This window comes from Coenobita brevimanus, chromosome 8 (assembly GCF_032717465.1).
Source record: "Coenobita brevimanus isolate Jiangsu-jjx chromosome 8, ASM3271746v2, whole genome shotgun sequence".
Classification (NCBI taxonomy): Eukaryota; Metazoa; Arthropoda; class Malacostraca; order Decapoda; family Coenobitidae; genus Coenobita; species Coenobita brevimanus.
The window spans coordinates 6553474-6575527 of record NC_136961.1 but is presented as its reverse complement, the minus strand read 5'-3'; the positions used below and the strand labels follow the sequence as shown (position 1 = coordinate 6575527).

At 42.1% G+C, this 22054-nt stretch overlaps 1 protein-coding gene across 1 annotated transcript in view; it reads left to right on the top strand.

Annotated features, from left to right (window-relative positions):
- LOC145406353 (organic cation transporter protein-like) overlaps positions 1-22054 on the top strand; it is a 135925-nt gene that overhangs the window by 79044 nt on the left and 34827 nt on the right. The window contains exons 12-13 of the mRNA XM_080277516.1: positions 5758-5866; positions 6735-6819. Coding sequence (XP_080133642.1) covers positions 5758-5866; positions 6735-6819 — 194 coding nt within the window. The remainder of the gene's footprint in view (positions 1-5757; positions 5867-6734; positions 6820-22054) is intronic.

Below are 22054 nucleotides of genomic sequence, written 5' to 3'. Positions count from 1 at the left end.
GGTGAGAGAGGATAGTGTTTGGAAACTCCCTGTACTGTTTGTTTGCAGATGATACTGTGTTGTTGAATGAAGACGAAGGGGAGCTGCAAGGCTTGGTGGATGAGTCTGGGATAGTGTGCAAGAAACGGAATCTAAAGGTGAATGTAGGGAAGAGTAAAGTGATGGTCTTTGAGAGAGGTGAAGTCAGTGAATGTACAGCGAGGTTGGATGGTGAGGAATTGGAAAATGTGAGTACTTTTAAGTACTTAGGTAGTGTGATGAGTAAGGATGGAGGTTTGGAGGGTGAAGTGCGTGAAAGGGTACAGCAGGGAAGAAAGGTTCCTGGTTCTTTGAATGCAGTGATAAGAAACAGGGAAGTGAGCATGGAAGTGAAAAAGTTACAACATGACAGTATTGTGATACCAACTCTACCGTACGGAAGCGAAGCTTGGACGTTGTTGGAAGGACACAAGTCAAGAGTGTGAGCAGTGGAAATGAGTTATTTAAGAGGAGCCTGTGGAGTCACATGGAGAGACAGGCTGACGAATGAGGATATAAAGGAGCGTTGTGGTGTGGATGTGGATGTGATAGGAAGCGTTATGAGGAACACACTGAGGTGGTTTGGCCATGTGGAGAGGATGGAGGGTCAAAGACTGACGAAGAGAGTGTATGTGAGTGAGGTGGAGGGGGGAAGAGGGAGGGGGAGGCCGAGGATGAGATGGAGGAATGGGGTGTAGAGGTATATGAGAGAGGAGGGTGTGAGTTGGGAGCAGGGCAGTGAGATGGCGGGGGACAGGGCGACTTGGAGGCGATTTGTTTGTTACCACCCCAAACGGGATTGAGGCGTCTGGCAATAGATAGATAGATAGACTTTCATTCTCTATGTTCAGCAGTTCCTTTAAGTGTTCCCTCTGTCTGCTCACTTTCTTTCCCTTCTCCACCGGTAATCTATCATTTTTATCTTTCACTCCCTGACTAACTTCTTTGACACCCTGTCTAACTCTCTTTATCTCTTCCCAAAACATATTCTTAAATTTCCTCCAATTTACACTGAGATTCCTTCCAAATTCCTCATCCACTTTCTTCTTACTCTTTTTAATCTTTTCACCTCCCTCTTCCTCTCTACATATAACTCTCTATTCCGTCTCTCAACTTCCACCACACCCGTTTCTCATCCACTCACTATATGATTCCTTCCTTTGTGCGGCATCCTGTCTCGTCTCTTCATTCCACCATACTGTTCCTTGCATCCCCTTTCGTCTTCGCTTCTCCTCACACACCATCTCACATACTGTACAGATTTCTTATCTAAATATCTTGCACACACCTTACACGTCCCCCATCTTCTCCAAATAATATTTACCCAATTGCTTCTCCACTTCTCTCTTATAGTCTGCCTTTTTTCCATCTTCTTGCAACATTTCTATCCTCCTTGTATGAGCTACTTCCCCCTGTCCTTTCCTTCTATTTTTCCTCCATTTCATTTGAACCTTGACTTTCACCACCACCAAGCGGTGGTTAGAAAGGCCACTCCCCCAATCTCTATATGCTCTTGCATTCATTACATATCTCCTCATTCTACAATCCACACATTCATATTCAGTCACTGCCTTCCATTCATTCAATTCACTTCCCACCCTTCTCTTCATTCGCCTCGTATACCTATGGATAACTCTGTGCCCGAAGAAGGTAATTGGCTATCACCAACCCCCTCCCGGCACAAGTGTCCACTTGAGCACTGCCATTCTCATCTACTTCTGCAGGCATACTCCACCCACCAACTACTCCAACCACCATCACATTCCCTATCTCTCCAGTTAAAAACAATGTCTCATTCCTTTCAAACTTTTCCATGCACTCCACCACTTTTGTCCAGAACTTTTCTTTCACACTGCTTGCACGATCCAGCGTTGGCGCATACACACACACACACAATAGCCCACATTTAAAGTCCAACTTTCAGTCTTATCCACATAATCTTTGGGCCATCTGAGCGAAAGTCAGCTGAGATTTATATGCTGTGCCAGCCAGCCTACACACCGCCCTCAATCGCAGCTCCACCGAGCTTTTTCTTTGCCAGGTGGGCTTTTCTTATTATCATCAGCCGGTAATCTACTAAGCACACGTATGTGGACCTTTGTAAATGGTGAATACAGTAGTTTGCGTAGTGTGTGTAAATAAAAAAAAGTACAACAGTAAAATTGCCTGAACTAAGATAAGCAAAACAAAAATTAGGCTATTGAAAAGTATAGCCAAGAAAATATGAATGTAACTAAGTGAATTGTATATCTGTGTTAGTGTATAAAATCAGAGGAGTAAGCTATGTGATAACTGAAACTGCTTCATACAAATAGTTATAAGTCAAGTAATGATAAGTGTTATAAGTGTTTTAGGGTCGACTGTCATAGTCTCATAACCTACTAGGCACTTTTTGTTTTGTTTTTACTATATGAAACTGTATGTATATAGTGCGGGTAAATATATGTGAAAATTGAAAAAATTGCCCTAGTAAATTTACGTGAAATAACGGTAAGCAAAATGAAAATAAGGCACCTGAAAAGTATAGGCAAGAAAACAGAAATGTGAAGAACTGATTTGTATATTTGCATTAGCGTATAAAATCAGAGACATAAGCTTTATGATAAGTGAAACTAATCCAAATAATATTAGTTATGAGCAAAGTTATGATAAGTGTTTTAACCACTTCAGGTTGATAAGAGTTGTATGTTGTAAGTGCAGCTACTGTTACGTTTATTGCCCTTTTTGCCTCTCCTCCATACACCACTTTGCACAGTGGCTTAGGGAGGTGACAGCGGAAGGGAAACAATCGGTTAGCCAACGCACCTTAGCCTGGGACGTGAGTATGCCTGGGAACACAGGCACTGCTCACCACCAAAAGTTAAAATTTACACCTATTCACCACCTCCTCATTGTTTAACACCAGTGCTTGGCATTCAGAAGGTATTTGTAGTGTAAGGACGAAGGATTGTTGAGGCTATTGCTTGTTTGTTGAATGTTCTAGGTCTGATATTAGCTGAGATAGGACGTCTTGAAAACAGACAATTTGCTAATTTTACCCGCATGTCAGCGCAGGCAGTGAGAACTATAGCCGAGGTTTAAGGGATAGCCCATTTTATTGCAACCAAACGACGCCACGCGACACCACCTCACTACACCAACAATAAAACTAAGTCTCACCTAATCCAGTGATGCCAATCTAATCTTACCGAACTTAACCTAATCTATACTACGCAGATCTAATCATTTCCATACCTCACGTCCGTCCATGAGTCATCATATTCCTTCTTTCCTCTCCACTTTGGTCTCTTCTCCACTTTTCCATCCTTATTTCACTTAATCCATTGCTACCTATCTCTCTCATCATTTTTACTGTTTGTTTACACTCCCACCTCACAGGCTTTTCTTTATTACCTTTTATTCATTTTGTCTTCATGCTCTACATTCCATATTTTCTCTCGGTTCCTATTATCATCGCAATTAAGCCAGCGTGGCCACCCACACCCGTTGACTTGACCCCAAACGTCCGCCTCCGTTGTGCCAGCCATTCCTTCCCTTAGCAATGCAGTTTCTATCCTATCTTAGCGCAAAAGAATTTTTTATATCCTCTCCATCATCACCAGGGCCCAGTACTTGTACTAGTACTTTTTACTATCTACATAAACGAAACAGATGAGGGTCTAAATTGTAGAATATCCAAATTTGCTGATGATACTAAAATAACCAATAAAGTAGCTTCCACATCAGAATGGCAGCAGCTACAAGATGACCTTACTACTTTGGCAAGCTGGGCAGAAAAATGGCCAATGAAATAAAACAGAAAAATGCAAAGTACTTCCTTCATCTTGGAAATAAATAACAACGTCCATGCGAATTGCAAAATGAAATTATATCCCGTTATCAAGTACAGACAGTGAAAGGACATTGGTGTGATAATATCAAATGACATGAAACCGAGTAAGCAGTGCACCAAGGCTGTTAAAATTGCAAGTAAGTTGGTGGGTTCTATTGGAAAAACTATCGAGTTTAAATTGAACATATCATACTTGCCTTGTACAACTCGCTAGTGCGCCTCCATCTCGAGTATTGTGTGCAGTTCTGGTATCCGTACTACAGAAAAGACATAGGAAAACTAGTGAATATACAGCGAAGAGTCACAAAAATGATACCACGACTGACAAACAAACCAAAATTATGAGGAACTCCTTCAAGAACTTAAATTATTTAGCCTAAGGAAACGCAGGTGAAACGGTGACCTTACTGAAGTTTTCAAAATCATGAAGGTATATGACAACTTAGACATGAATAGGTATTTTGAAACCAGTCGAGTCAAACCAAGAGTGATGGCTGCAAAATTATGGGAAATCATTTTTCCAATCCCAGAAAGCATAATATTTCTTCTTCAACCGAGTGGTGAATATCTGGAACAGATTACCCTCAGATACTGTGAACAATATCTCATTTAAGACATTTAAAAACAATATTGGCAAGTTCTTGCACGAGAATCCTCAGCTGACTCTTTTTCTGTCCGAGTAACTCACTTTTATCAGTTATGCGTAAATTCATTCCCCTCCTGTCTACAAGATACTCTGTAAACTTAATGTACATAGCGTCGCATCACATCATTATATATTCATTCCTTTATTATATGCAAATAAAGTAGTATAAGCACAGACTAGGATCGCACTGATAGCCCTAAGTTAACGGTCACTACTCTTACTCTCGACCTGTGATGGGCTGTGGATCACCGAGGGTCCCTGTTACTTAAGTGACGACCATCGGGATTTTTTTTGATATACCAGGGCACTGCTTCAGGAGGAAACTTGTGTACTTGTCCAGCATGGAGTGAATGGAACTGGGGCTTGATTGACTACTGCCTACCTTTAAAGCGCCAGGCATGGCTGCCACATCACCCCTGAACATCCACACTGTGCATTTTCCACTCTGTGTCTACAGACGCCCCATTAACTCAACGTACCTGTGCATAACGTCATGCGTTAGTTATTTATCTATTTGGTTATTCATTTTACTTTATTTCTTTCCCTTTCTGGTTATTCAAACTGGTAGCTTATGGATAAAGTATTTTCCTTTTCAGTCTTTCCTGTGAAATATCCATGTCAGTTTTCCCATGCTGCATCGCGATCCTGATTTTTTCCTGCCAGTTTTGGCTGGAGGATTTGGAGGCGGGGGGAGCCTTCTTGCTTTACTATCCTTATCCTTCGGCATGTAGAATTAAATCTCGTAGTCATAGTCTACTCTGTAACAAGCAGCCTTGAAAGGACCATTAGATCTGTTGCTGTTTGGTTTCCGTTGCTTTCCTTTGTATCCTCACTGTATATGCAGTTTCATTATGTGGATATCAGAGTATAGCATCAACAACTCAGATCGCAGTGAAATCAAAACAAGATGATGATGTCACTCATACTGATAATAATAATAATGACAATAGGGGTACACGAGGTGACAATGACGGCGATAATAATGATACTGATACTTATGATATGTGATCATAACCAGTGATGGTAGCCAACTGAGAGTGATCAAGATAATGATGGTGATAGTAATGTTTATGGTGTATATGAATATTTTTTGATGATGAAAATTATAATAAACATAGCATCCGTTATAATGATGATACTAATAGCAATGACACTTTGGCTTTACGTGATGTGATGGTGATAACGCTTTCGATATTACTAAAAATGATGGTGATGATAATGATAACAGTACTGTGACCTAAAGCGACCTTGTCCTCGGCAGACCTGAAGTGGATATCAGTGGCCCTGCTGATGCTGGGTAAGATGTCGTCTTCTACGGCTTTATCAGCGATATTTCTCTATGCCATGGAGCTGTTCCCAACTGAGATCAGGTATATCACTAACCTACTTATTTACCAGCCGCAGTAGTGAAGCTGATAGTTTTCTATTTGTCTGTCTGTATGTATGTCTGTTTGTGTCTGTTAGGACGATAACCTCGCAACCACTCAAGATTCATCACAAAATTTTACAGGTGTGTAGTAGGGGAAAAATTGGATTACGAGTTCGACATAGGTGAAAGTAGGCCAAGATCTGTGTAACTGTTACAACAATAACTTGGCAACCGCTCAAGATATCATCACAAAGTTTTACATGTGTGTAGTGGGGATGAAAACCTCCTTCGAGACCGAAATAGGTGAAAGTAGCTCAAGCTCTGTGTGTCTGTTATCACGATAACTTTGCAACCGCTCAAGGTATCATTACAAAATTTTACAGGTGTGTAGTAGGGATGAAAATCTACGAGTTCGAAATTGGTGAAAACAGGGTAAAGGTCATACTCCTAGCCGTGCAAGGCATGTATCGGCTTGCGGCTGCGTGATTCCCCCCTTGGAGGGGCCTCTAGTTAAAGCTACACCTGCCTATCTCTTTGCAACCACAGTATGCTGAATATAAAAGTCAAAAATACTCCCAAGCAATGTGATATCAAATAACAGTTTCGTGCTGCAGAAACTTCTTTATAGTAATAATTTCTACTGGTTATTTTATAAATACTTACCGAAATCCATTGTAGAACAAACCACATTGAATATTAAAGCGAAAACATACAACCAAACAAAATGAATATCTACAATATGTCAACTAACCAAACTCTTCATGACAACCATAGAAAATATTAACTTAAAGGACTGTACCAGTATATACGATTACTTATGCTACATTTCTGCCACGGATACTTTTTCACTTTCAAATTTTTGTTTGCAGGACTCAGGGTATGAGTGCAGGCATGGTCTCATCCCGATTTGGTGCCATCGCTGCACCCTTCATCATGGGCACCCTGGTCAGTAAGGTTAGGAGAGAAAGGAGGGGGGAGAGGAGTGCAACATATTTTAGAATGTAAACTTGAGAGAGAGAGAGAGAGAGAGAGAGAGAGAGAGAGTTCAGCATATCTGGAATTGCAACTCATTCTAAACCATAATTTTAGAGTAATTTTAATGATGTTGGTGCAGTATTCATGCCATGGCCTCCCCTCATGATAAGAGGACTCAGGCATTAACTTTATTTAGAAGAGTTGAGTTGAAGCGTGTTGCCCTTTGTGACCAGATCCTCATCCTGACGTAAACCAATAGCCCTTCAGTGGGACTGACCCCTTGATCATTTGACTGGTAAAGTGCATTCCGACCGAAACAGCGGTTATAAAAACATAATGTGGTTGTCCTTTAACTTCCGAGCATAAATGGATATATTACTTGCAACACTGGGATCCACCCAACTGGGGCTGGAAAGGCCATAGACCCAGGTAAGTGAGACTTTACAGAATATACATGGGCATGCACACTCCTTCCCTCCACCTCTTTCATTTTCATGTGCATCAATCAGTATGCATACTTTTACTTTGATGTACAATTAAAAACAAAAGTCGTGTTACGGTTTTGCCTGAAAATTTAAGTGTAACATGTGAAACATTATGCGAGCTCTATCTCAGCCACATACTCGTGGTTGGCTTGCCTGACTTTCCTCAAGCTTCATATCTGCTGCTGATAAGATGACGTTCAATTGAACCCATGAAATTCCAAAGCCTTAGCATCCATTTGCAAGAATTGCTGCGTCCGAGAGACGAAATGTGAATCATATTCGGTCAGGAATGACTGCCTGGCTGTTACATATTTACATCTCACCACAGAACGTCAGGCAGACCTAGTATATACTTTGTAGGGTGAGGACATACATCATACGTCCATTTACTGGGAACATGAGAGAAGACATGATATACCTTTATCTAGGAGGAAAGAATCCCGAACAGATAGTGCAAACATTCGGTGTAAGCAGGGCCGTAGAAAGGTGTATTAGGCGATTTCGAAAGGCACAACGGGGAGCGGTCATCTTTCAGGTCGCTCTCATGTTACATCACTACAGGACCATAAAAAAAGTCACAACGATGGAAGGGAGCACCTGCAAGCAGTGCTTATTCTGTAAGAGACACACTGGGCCTAGAATGAAGCACATGAATAGTTGTGCATAGACCTTGGTCTTCTGGGTGATGTGTTCAAATTCCAGCCTTTGGGATTCATTTTGCCACTCAGAACAAAACATTCGATTATCATTATAAAGTAACTAAATTCTCATGTGTAACAACCTTGTTTGATGACAGATAATGCCAATCACAGTTTATAATTACCAACTGAAGCTAAGCAGAAGTGAAATTAATACCGGTAAAGAAGTAGAACCTAGATCCGGAAATATCTTTAACTAATTGAATTACAGGGTTGCTAATATGGATTTTAAAAGAGAACAAATGTGAAACGGTTCATATATATATATATATATATATATATATATATATATATATATATATATATATATATATATGTGTGTGTGTGTGTGTGTGTGTGTGTGTGTGTGTGTATGTATATCAAGTAAAATTAGCAGGCAGGAAAAAACTACATATATATATATATATATATATATATATATATATATATATATATATATATATATATATATATATATACAGGTATATATATATATTATATATACATATTTATATATTTATATACCCTGAGTAGGGGAGTTTCAAGATTACCCTCCCAGTATCCCTGCTTGTCGTATGAGGCGACTAAAACGGTTTGTGGTGGGTTAATGCCCCACCCCGTAAAAAGAATTAACTAAACAAGCGAACAAAGCTCCTCGGACCATGATGGGCCATACGTTGATGACCAAGGAACGAACAATGAACATTCTAAGGCTAGGAACGTGGAATGTGAGAGGAGTGAATAAATGAAGTGAAAGAGAGAGAGATTGTTCAGGTGCTTGAGGATGCAAGAGTGGATGTGTGTGATTTGACTGAAACTAAATAGGGGGTGACAGGGTGAGAGAATGGGAGTACGTTTTAGGAATATGTGCGGGAGTTAATGAGAAAAGAGGGGAAGAGAGGGAGTATGTCTGACGATAAGCAAGAAGTGAAAGGAGAATATATGAGAATATGGAACAGTAGGTGCAAGGATTGTATGGGTGAGGATGACAGTAGGTATACAAGCTTGGGCGACTGTATGTGCATATGCGCCGACAGAGGACCGAGTGGCAAGAGTAAAAGATGAGTTTTGGGCAAATGTAGAAGCAAGTATGGACAAGTTTGAGAGGAGCGAAAAGTGTTTTTGATTGGAGACATGAATGGCAAAGTTGGGAATGCACGAGTGGATGGAGTGGTTGGTCAGTGGGGTGTGCCAGCTGAAGTAGATGGGAATGGTAGTGCTTTGGTGGCCATCTGTGCTAGTAAGGGGTTGGCAATAGCCAACACCTTCTCCCGGCATAAGATGATCCACAGGTATACATGGTGAGTTATGAGGAGGATGGACGGTGATAGATTGCGTGTGTGTGGATAAGCGAATGAGGGAGAGTAAGTGCTGGATACAAGAATGAGGAGAGGATGGGGGAATGGAATCTATGACTATCACATAGTGATGTCCAAGGTAAGGCTGCAAAGAAAATGGGTGTAGGGACGAAAGGGAAGACAGGAGGAAAAAGTTCCTCTGTAAAGAGCAGAGAAGTTGCAAGAGAGTGAGAAAATGGCAGAGTATAAGAGCATAGTAGAAGAAAGATTGGGAAGGTATGAGATAGAGCAGACGGAAGGGGTGGAAGAAGTATGCAAGGCACAGCGTGCGAGGTGGTTTGTGGAGTGAAAAGGAGAAGCAGGGGTGTACAACGGACAGCGTGGTGGAGTAGTGAGGTGAAACGAGTTGTGGAACAAAATAAGAATACATATAGCGACAGGTTAGCGAGTATAGGTAGGGGAGACGATGAGAGAGAAGAGAGAGGTATATGTGAGCAGGAGAAGGGAGGTGAAGAGACTGGTGAAGGAGAGTAAGAAGAGGGTGGATGAAGGGTTTGGGAGGAATCTGAGTGTGAAATGGGGGAACAGTAAGAAATTGTTTTGGAAGGAGGTAAAGAAAGTAAGGCACTGTGGAAGGGGAAATAGTAGGGGATTGAAAGATGGGAGCAATAGATTGTTGGTGGAGAAGAGAGAGAAAATGAGGAGATGGAAGAAGCACTCTGAGAATTTGTTGACTGTAGAGAGTGAGAGCAGTGTGAGTATAAGTGGTTGGGGAATGGCTGGAAGAAGAAGAGATGAGAGAAGGGAGAAAGAGATCACTAGGGTGGAAGTAGTTGAAGCAACGAAGAAGATCAAGATGGAAACGGACCCAGGAATTGATGGAGTGTGTGGTGAAATGCTGAGGTATGGGGGTGAGTTTTTGTTGAGTGGATATGGAAGTTGTGTAGATTGGCTTGGGAAGAGGGAAGGGTTCCAGAGGATGGATATCAGGTATAATTATTCCCTTATACAAAGGAAAAAGGGAGAGAGAAGTACGTGGTATCCATAGGGGAAATTGCCTTCTTAGTGTGACTGGAAAAATATATGGTAGAATACTTATTGATAGGGTTAGGCATATAACAGAGGAGGTAGTTGGAGAAGAACAAGGGGGATTTAGCAGGGCAAGAGGGTGTGTAGATCAGATATTTGCTCTAAGATGTTTAGTGGGGATGTATCAAGAGAAGGGAAAGTGTATGCTGCTTTCATGGACCTGGAGAAAGTATATGACAGAACAGATAGGCAAGGTATGTGGAAGGTATTAAGAATATATGGAGTGGATGGGAAATTGTTGAGTGCTGTGAAGAGTATGTACGAGGGAGCTAGGGCTACGGTTCGAGTGGATGGTGATCTAAATGTGAAAATGAAACAGGGATGTGTGATGTCTCCATGGCTGTTTAATATATTCATGGATGGGTTGTTAAACAGGTGCAAGTTAGGGCAGTGGATGTGGGGGTGGCTCTAATGAATGAGGGTGAGGTGTGGAAGATTTCGGTGTTGGTGTTTGTTGATGATACTGTGTAGTATTGTTGAGTGAAGGTGAGTGGGAGTTGCAAGGTTTGGTGACTGAATTTGGGACAATGTATAAGAAGAAAAATATGGAAGTAAATGTAAACGAGAGCAAAGTTATGGTATTTGAGAGGAATGAAATCACAGAATGCACAGTGAGATTGGATGGTGAGGATATGGAGAATGAGCAGTGTGATGAATAAGGATGGAAGTTTTTGGGATGAAGTGCTTGAAAGGGTAGAGCAGGGAAGGAAGGTTATTGGTACTAAAGTGGTGATGAGAAATTGGGAGGAGAGTATGGAGGTTGAGAAGTAACTGCATGATAGTATTGTGATCCTTACCCTACGTAAGGAAGTGAGGCATGGACCCTGCTAAAGGGGAACAAGTCAGAAGAGAGAACAGTGGAAATGAGTTACCTGAGAGGAGCATGTGGGGTGACATAGAGGGATAGGTTGACGAATGAAAAAGTGAAAGGACGTTGTGGGGTGGATGTGGATGTGACTGAGAAAATTAGAAATACACTGAGGTAGTTTGGACATGTGGAGAGAATGGAGAATGGAAGACTGACTAAGAGAGTGTATGTAGGTGAAGTGAAGGGAGGGAGATGGAGGGGGAGACTGAGGTTGAGGTGGAGGGATGGAGTTGAGAGGTATATGAGGGAGGGGGGAGTGAGTCGGGAGGAGGGAGGTGAAATGGGTTGGTGACAGAGTTATTGGAGGCGTTTTGTCTGTGGCCCCCCTCTGCAGGATTGGGGCGTCGGGCTATATATATATATATATATATATATATATATATATATATATAAATATATATATATATATATAGATATAGAGATACATATATATATATATATATAAAATCTCTCATCTCATCAGCTGTTTGAGTGTCCTGCAGGACCGGCCTATCCCGACCGAAGTCGGGACGATACAGCCAATGTATCTCTACCCAGTGACTTAGGCTGCCTGGTAGAGATTGTATGTAGGGTGAGAAGTGCTTGTAAGTGTAATTGTAGTGTTGGAGTGGCTTTGGATGTGTGTGTAGTCTCTGAACCAAGTGTAATCGGCCCACACAAGCCGACTGGGTGCAAGCATACTTTATAGTAAGTGACACTGGTTCAACCACAGCACCCCTTGTGTCTGCCAATGCAGTACGTGGCCGGGTGAACACTCCCAAAGTTTATTACCCTGAGGGGGCGCATACCCTTGTTCACCAGTGTACGATACGCACGCTACCATTGTACCACAGAGGCTTCATATATATATATATATATATATATATATATATATATATATATATATATATATATATATATATATATATATAAGTAATTATAATGTGAAAAATCGCTTTTTTTTTTTTTTGCTGGTGTAAACGTGTCAGTATGGTGGTGACACGTGCCTTCCTCCCATCTGCCACCCTCGACCATCACTCTGCCTATCTCAATCAGTAAGATATCTTGGAAAATACTGAATATATATATATATATATATATATATATATATATATATATATATATATATATATATATATATATATATATATATATATATAGATAGATAGATAGATAGATAGATAGATAGACAGATTGAGATATTTTTGCTTCATTGTCTGAATTCACCATAAAGAAGGAATAAGCAGGAAGTTATGAGGAGCACGGTATGTCCAGGCAGTCGGCGAAGTGCCGAAAAAAGTGGATTTTGGTTACTTGTTTTCCTCTCCTTCCCCCATTGTTGATTGCCTACCTACCGGTCTATTGATAGCGTCAACAAATAGCCAAAAGTTTGTACTTTCATCTCCTATTTAGTTTTTGACTCTAGGTTAAGTAGTTTTTTTTTTTTGGGGGGGGGGCAAATATTTGAAAACGGAGCAAAAATCGCTGATTGTGCCAGGCTGGGACACACACACACACACACACACACACACACACACACACACAAAGAAAACAGGAAAAAAGAGTGGTTTAATAGATGGTGTATGATAGCAAAATAAAGAGAGAGATAAGGCGTTGAGCAACTAGAGAAAGAGAGGTAACAACAGAACAAAGGAAGAGTATAAAGAACTAGAAATGAATACACATGAATACGTAGAGAAGAAGAAAGGAATTTTGAAAAAGGTATAATAGAAAAATGCAAGGATGAACCCAAACTGTTTTATAGATTTGTTAATGGCAAACTGAAACAAAAGGAAAGAATCACCAAATTGAAAGTAGAAGGAGAGGTCTATAAAGATGCGGCAGTGCAAGCTGAAATAATGGACAAATGTTTCCAATCGGCTTTCACTAATGAAAAGGAGTTTGTGGAAGGGTAGGGAGTGATTAGAAATGTACCGGTGATAAAAGATATAAAAGTGGAGGTAAAGGAAGTGTATCAATTACTGGAAACTCAAGATGTAAGGAAAGCCCCAGGACCGTGGAATTTCTAATTGGGTACTGAAGGAATGTAGAGAACAACTGGCGGATAAAACTCACAATTTAACTGTGTGTTCTCTGGAAGAGGGGAAAGTGCCTCAAGAATGGAAGAGGGCAAATGTGGTACCAATTTATAAGGGAGGAAACAAGGAAGAACCCTTGAATTATAGACCGGTGTCTCTAACCAGCATGGTCGCAAAATTGTGTGAGAGAATCCTTAAAGACAGATGGATAAAATATCTAGAAGGGAGAAGGAGATGAAAACAGGGAAAGCTGCAGGTATGGATGGGTGTGCTGTGGAATGCCTGAAGGGTGGTGGAGTGACTACTGTTGACTGGTTAGTAAGATTGTTGAATGTGTGCTTTGAGAAAGGTATGGTGCCAATTGACTGGGCAAGTGCTTGTGTGGTCCGTGTATAAAGGCAAGGGTGATAAGTATGAATGTACTAGCTTTAGGGATATAAGTCTGTTGAGTGTTGTAGGTAAGGTGTATGGTAGAGTGTTAACTATGAGAGTTAGAGAGGGTACAGAGGAAGTGATTGGTGATGAGCAGTGTGGCTTTAGGAGAGGGAGGGGATGCGTTGATCAGGTGTTTGCTGTGAGACAAGTGTGTGAAAAGTATTTAGTGAAAGGCAAGGATGTGTTTTGGGCATTTATGGATTTAGAGAAAGCGTATGATAGAATTGATAGGGAGGCTTTGTGGACTGTTTTAAGATTGTATGGACTTGATGGTAGGTTACTAAAAGGGGTGAAAAGTTTTTATGTAAATAGTAGAGCGTGTGTAAGAATGGGAAATGCTGTGAGTGATTGGTTTCCCATGAGAGTGGGGCTGCGACAGGGATGTGTGATGTCGCCTTGGTTGTTTAATATTTACATGGATGGTGTTGTAAGGGAGGTGAATGCAAGAGTTTTAGGTGGAGGTCTGAGTCTGGTGAATGTTGATGGTGGAGAGTGGAATCTGAAGCAGCTGCTGTTTGCAGATGATACTGCACTGGTGACTGATTTTGAGGAGAGATTGAGACAGTTGGTAGAGGAGTTTGGAAGGGTGTGTGAAAGGAGGAAATTGAAAGTAAATGAGAATAAGAGTAAAGTGATGAAGTGTACGAGGTTGATAGATGGTAGGGGGATGAATATAGTTTTGAATGGTGAGTTGCTTGAGGAGGTACATTGTTTTAAATATCTAGGGTCACATGTTGCTGTGGATGGAAGAATAGATGCAGAAGTGAAGTTTAGAATAAATGAAGTAGGAAAGGTGCTGGGAGAAATGAAAAAAGTGTTTAAATGTCATTCGCTTAGAATGGATGTAAAGAGAAGGCTGTATGAGGGTGTTGTGGTACCGACTGCGTTATATGGGGCTGAAACATGGAATATGGGTGTAGCAGAGAGGAAAAGTTTGAATGTAATGGAGATGAGGTGTCTGAGGAGTAAGTGTGGAGTGACGAGTATGGATCGGGTGCGAAATGATGAAGTGCGAAGGAGAACTGGAGTTGTTCGGGAGATGGCTGGTAGAGTTGAGCAGAGGGTGTTGCGATGGTTTGAGCATATGGAGTGAATGGATAATGAGCGATTGGTGAAAAAGATAACTAGATCTGATGTGAGAGGTGTAAGGCTGAGAGGCAGACCACGAATAGGATGGATGGACAGTGTGAAGAGAGCGTTGGATGCGAGGGGGATGTCTGTTGAGCAAGGAAGAGTGGCTGTGCGTGACAGAAATAAATGGAGAGAAATTGTGAATGAATAAGTGATGACGCAGCCCTGAGGGGATATTCTCCAGCATTTGGTCTGATCAGCTAGTCAGGTCAGGTGCGGGTAAGGGGATGGGTCTGTTATGATGTGGCAGGGGTAAACTAGTTCTGCTGTCGGGCCCTGCTGCGGATGTCACTGATTGCATTGCGCAGTTGACCATTGTGCGGTGTGGTGCGGTGAGGATCTGTCCGTTCTCCCCTTTGGGGCTAAGATGCGAATGAATGTGTTTGAATGGATGAGTAAATGGGGAGTGTGTCGTCCTGTCTCGGCTACCTCCCTTTCCTTGGGGGAAGCAGCCTAGGTATATAGATAGATAGATGAATATTTTGGCTGAATATCAGTTTGGATTCAGCAGTGGAAGGTCATGTTTTTCCAACTTGTTGAGCTTTTACTCAAGAGCGATTGACGTGGTACAGGAGCGAGACGGTTGGGTGGCTTGTGTGTATTTAGATGGAGAAGGCCTTCAATAAGGTACCTCATAAGAGACTAATGTGGAAACAAGAGTATACAGGAGGACTGGAGGGGAAACTCCTGGAATGGATGAGCGACTTTTTGAGAGACAGACAAATGAGGACAGTAATAAAGGATAGGATGTCTGGATGGAGGGAAGTAACAAGTGGAGGCGCCAACACCGAGCCCAAGGCTCGGTGTTGGCGCCAGTAATGTTCCTGACTTATGTAAATGATATGGTAGATGGAGTGAGCAGTTATGCAAGTCTGTTTGCTGATGATGTAAAGATCTCGAGGAAGGTAGAGGGTGAGGAGGATTGTAAAATGCTGCAGGAGGATCTGGACAAGATACATGATTGAAGCCGGATGTGGGAAATGAAATTCAACGCAAAGAAATATAAAATATTGGAAATGGGTAAAAGTACCAAGAGGCCATAACTGAATTATTTGATGGGTAATGAATCAATCACAAAAGCAAGAGCAGAGAAAGATTTGGGATATTTTGTCACCTGAAATACATATCAACAAGAGAGTTAGGGAGACGTATAAACTCTTGACTAACATAAGAGTAACATTTCATTTTATGGATGAGATGATGAAAAAATTGATAGTGGCCATGATCCGCCCCAGGTTAGGATATGCAGTGGTAGTGTGGTCCCCACACAAAAAGAAAGATATAAACAAGATTGAGAGAATACAAAGAACAGCAACCAGATGGTCCCCAGTCTGGCAGATCTGTCATACAGAGAGAGGCTGGAAATGCTGGACTTGTCTTCCTAAGAGGAAAAGAGAAAGAGTGGAGACATTATTGCAGTGTTCAGGACCATGATAGGAGTAGATAGTGCTGGATTTGGGATGTGGATGGCGTGGGACCCGTTTTGGTGGGGGGCCCATCCCAAGCATCAAATTAGCATGGTGCTAAATGAAAATACATTTTTAACCCTCGCACTGTTGCAACGATATGCTTGCTCGCACGATACAACACTCTCCCGACGACCTATGATACTGCATTCCGATATTGATGTCATCAAAGATCAGGTTAAAACGATACTTTCTGAATAAATCTCCACATTAATTAGCCCTGAATGAAAAAAAAAAAAAAAAGCAGCCCTGAAGTGCACTGAACACTTCCTAGCATATTACACAAAACAGAATAATCATGAAGCGAGAGAAAAAAAAAAAAACGCGTGCACTCACCACTCAACACTTGTATAGACTGTTCATTGAACGAACAGATTCTAGAGATCTGGGCTAGTTCAGGTGCTTTCCGCAATTTTCTAATGGAAAATTCTCTTATTAAATCATCAAAATTCAATGAGCGTAGGGTGTCCGACTCAGTGCTCATGACTGTCAAATTCACAAGTCACTCCTGTGTCCTGCTTGTTCGTAGGCGATTCTCAATAAATTTTAGCTAAAAAAAAAAAAAAAAAAAAAACACGCTCAGCACTGCAGTTGCTCACCATTACAGCCAGGTACATTCTCAGAACTGCCTCTACATTGGGAAAAGTATCTAGCAGATGCTGATTGTAGATAAGTTTGTAGAGAAATAGCTCAGCGCTAACGTCATTTGGCTCTTCGTCAGCATAATATTCGCAAAAGCAGCAAACTGGATGAGCTCTTCAGGAAATGAAGTCTCCAGATCGTTGGGATAGACACCCAGTAATTTCTTAGCTGCTCTAGGCAGCTCTTCAGAGGATAGCTTTGTCAGTCGTCCGAAGCAGCCAAAGCTACCTGACATCAGTTCATATGCATGCAGCCGTTGGTTAAGAGAAGCTATAAACTGATTGATGACAGGAATGAAATCCTCTGACAGTGACAACCAGTGATCAAATGTGAACAGTTGTTGGCGGCTGGCATCGGCTCCCGGGCTGCCAGATTTGAACATGGGTATATAACCAAATTCTTCAATTTTCATTCCCAGATTCAGTTTTTCATTAATAATAATAATAATAATAATAATAGTAATAATAATCTTTTTGTTTGTTTGTTTCTCAAAAGCGCCAGTTCTTCCAAAGGGAATTAACAAGTACTTGACAGACATATACATTAATTTTACAGTTACAAGAATTGTGACATCTTTCATATACAATACATACTTCATCAGTAAAAAAAAAAGAAAAAAAAAAAATGAAAGTGGCAATAATTAAACACTATAATCATCCGTCACAGTACCTCTCTCCAAGTCATAGCATTTTGAATAAAGAAAGGCTTTCAGCTGTCCCTTGAAGGATTCAGCAGAAAAGAGTTGTCTCATGGACAATGGCAATCTGTTATATAATCTAGGGGCTCTATACACAAAAGAACGATCAGAGAAAGATAACTGGTGAATGGCTTCAGGCTCGTCGAGACACAAGGAATCATCTTCACTACGATACATCACACCCGGGCGTGCCGATGGGAGTTTTAGCAATTCAGCAAGATACTTCGGTTCACCAAACATAAAAACCTTGAATGTAATAAGACAGTTTAAATTCAGTTCTAGCCTTTACTGGTAACAAATGCAGCTCAATTTGGAACGGTCTAGTCAAGGTTCTCGGGGGGAGACCAAAGATAGGCCGTGCTGCCCTGTTCAACACAGACTGAACTTTTGTTAGTACATTATTTGGAAGGCCAATCCACAGTGAATTACAATAATCAACACAAGACAAGGCAACTGCATGGACCAATGTTACGAGGCAACGTCTATTCAGGAATGTTCTCACAGAATACGGATTTCTGATATGCAAGTTGCACCCTCTGACAACTTGATTAATATGTTCCTTGTATTTTAACCCTGAATTAAAATAAACACCCAGATTTCGAACAGAACAGACTGGATGAAGCTGTGACACACCAATGTTCAGAGCCAGGGCATTATCAGTGTCATTACCAAATTTCTTAAAGATTATTCATGTATTTACCCCTTGCCAATAGAGGTACTGTACATGTATAAGGGAAAAAATTATTCATTCGAAATTTAATGGCATATGTTCTGTATTTTCACGTTATAAAAGCTAACAAATTAATTGAGTACATCATCCAATCAAGTTCATTACCATCTCCAAATCCAATGCCAAATCATGCTTATTCATTATCTGACGGATTTTTCACTACCAAATCGGCCCTGTTTTGGTAATGAAAAATACCAAATGTCAAGTTGCCCAACGTTTGGTGGGAGGCCCTATCTGGTGGGACGCCCGGGGCCCAGGCCCCGTGGGCCCACCCCTGAGTCCGGCCCTAGGAGTAGATAAATTTGACCGAGAAGATCTGTTTGTATGGGATAAGAGAGCAACAAGAGGACACGGAATGAAATTGAAGAAGTCAAGCTGCTTGAAGGATATCAAGAAATATAGTTTTCCTTATAGAAGTATAGACCTGTGGAATAGCCTGGACAAAGAGAGCGTCCAGTCTAAAAACTTAAACGAGTTTAAAGCTAAATATGACTTACTGAGAAACAGAGACGACATCCCACGAGCATAGCTCATTTCCTCATAGCTCATTTAGGTATATTAGGTAAATACACAAGTATTTGGAACGACTTCGACGAAGAGGTGGGGCAAACGAAAAACATTCATGTGTGTAAAAGTAGACTAGATAAATGTGGATAAGGAGACAGGACAACACAAGCATTGCTCAATTCCTGTATACTACAAATAGGTAAATACACACACACACACACACATGTCTATCTATCTTTCTATATCTGTATATATATCTATATCTATCTATCTATCTACCTATCTATCTATCTATCTTTACCTATATCTACGTAATTATGTATATATATATATATATATATATATATATATATATATATATATATATATATATATATATATATATATATATATATATATACATTGTCACATCCCCGTCGCACTCTGCCACAGGCTCCGACTGCAGTAGTTCGGTACAGGAAGGACGTTGCTCAGTGAGCTGTTCTTCCTATGGTAAGCCTTTAGGTATACAGTACACAAGATCAGCTGAAGTATTGTTAATAAACACTGGCTTCTTAAGTTCACTGTCTTTATTTTCCAATTTATTACACTTAATGCTTTCCAACTTCACTTCACTATTCTCACAAACACTGGAGCTATACAAACTTTACTAACTGCAATTACACTTAATGCTTGACAACACTTCACCATTTTCACAAGTACCGATGATATACAAACGTCAATAACACTTCACTGTTTGCCAACAACGCTTCACTGTTTTCACAAGTACCGATGATATACAAACGTCAATAACACTTCACAGTTTGTCAACAACGCTTCACTGTTTTCACAAGTACCAAAAATTTACAAACTTCACTGACAGTGCACTACACTCAAACTGAACTGGAAACCGACTGAACTTGCTCTAGTCTCTTCTCCATCCTCATATAAGCTTGCATTACTCTAGAAACTTCCAGTACACACTCGACGGGGCAACAGCTAAAACAGTTACCAACTACAAGACATCAAAACATCCAGAATTTTCTTACACGCATAACACTCTAAATTATTTAGCAAACAAACTTAAACTTTATTGCATAATTTAACAATCACATAAATAAAACATTACTGAGAAAAAGAAAAATTAATGCATAACTTATGAAACAATCACGCTTACAAACTGCAGGCAAACTGGCATCGGGAATCAGTACTGGAACCACGGTAAACATCGGGAATCAGTGAGAAACTTCTCGACTACCTGACTTGCAAATCCTGCTTCTTAACACTATCCCCTCCCTAGTCTTTGTCGTTCTGACAAAACTACACAATATATATAAACATAAACCTTAATCCTAATGAAATATCGAACTATTCACAAAATAATCCTTCAACTTATCAGGTCTTCTTCTATGGTGCTTCCGACGACGTCCCTTATCCTCCACACAGTCCACTCCCCCAAGAAGGTCTTGGTCCTCTTCCTGATTCACTTCTTCCCTTGGAAAACTGTCACCATCCTCTTACACTTCAGCTCCTTGGTCCTCCTCAACATCCTCGGCTGCAGGAGAGCACGATTCCTTGGAGACGTCCCAGTTGTACTGCCTTGGCCCATGGTACTGCCACAGACGATTCATATGTTAATACCATCAAAATGCTGGGAATAGTTACTGAACGCAGCACAACACCCCCGGGAGGAGCCTACGGAGGAATAGACAGAGCGCGACCCAACCCTGCGTGACAGGGACATAAGTCCGCCCGGGCCGTGTGCCCCTATGACCCAGAACTCGCCCGGCGCCACCATAGTAGGAAACAGAGACTACCTTGCGGGCGAGCTGACCCTCAACAGGATCGGGGTGGAGCTACTTCCTTAGCTCCAAGCAGCACCTCAGCGATGGCCAGTAGCTGCGCCCTTTGTGAGATGGCCTGTAGCCACTCAGGCCTCCCAGAGATGGCCTGTAGCCGCTCCCCCTTAAGAGCCACGGCCTGTAGCTGGGTTCAGACAACAGCTGGTAGCCACGCCCTTAAAAGGCCACGGCTTGTAGCCGGGCCCCATGGCAGGAGTTGGCCGGTAGCCGTTCCTCCGTCAGGTGCTGCTATACCCCCATACAGGAAGCCAAGCTGGGGAGAGAAGGGTACGTCCCCTCTCCTCTTGTAGTTGCCTCAGAAGACAAGACACAGGCGACGGCTGGTAGCTGTGCCCATTGGCAGGAGATGATCTGTAGCCACTCCTTGTCAGCATGTTGTCCTCCATACGGGGCTCAGGCGACGGGCGGTAGCCGCGCCAACAGGCATGTGACAGCCAGTAGCCGCACTTTGCCTGTATCCCTGTCAGGGAGTCGGGCCCAGGCAATGGCCAGTAACTGCACCTATGACGAAGGGACAGCCTGCAGCCACCCTTGTTTCGTTACCCACGGGAACCCAGTGACGGCCGGTAGCTGTGCCGGGGAGGAGCATCAAAGCCCCTCACCCCCTGTGACTCCACTATGAAAGGGCGTTCTGTCATTAGACCTGCCGACTGGCAGGGGCGCAGATGACCCTACTGTCCACCACCAGTGAGACAACCTTCAGGAGGAAGGCCTCAGTCTCGAGGATCTATGGAGAGGCCCTGTACTATCTCCAGGGCTATTCTCTGCACAGGCAGCTCCAGAGGGACCCTACCTGATGGACTCTGACTGAGGCTGATGCTGCAGCCCACTCCTGACTGTGTCCCTGATAGCAGGAGACCACAGCCAACGGGCCCCCGAGGCTGCCCCCAGGACCCCCAGGCGAGACCTCTCCCCACCCTGATGAAGACGATACTCATCCTCCGTCAGGTGCCTGAGTGAGCACTTTAGAAAACTCTTCAGCCCCAGTCCCGAGGGCTGGACCTCAGTTCCCACCCCAACAGTGTGAGGCCTTTCGCCACACGCATCCCTGGATGAGGGAGGACGCCCCTACGAGTGATCCCTTGGCCACAGGATACGGAGACCCCTTGCAGAGCTCAGCCCCCTTCAGAAGCTGGGCTGTGAGCTCTCCAGCTGCCCTCTGCCAACGCCGCCACCCTACCAGCCCCGACAGTGAGTGACAGTGGAAGTTCAGTGACAGTGAAACAGTAACATAGACATCAGGCAGTGTGTTAGAATACCAAAGGGAAACTAAGCCCAAATTCTATCAGCGTTACTTTACCAGAAGTATAGACAAACAGTGAAACAGTGA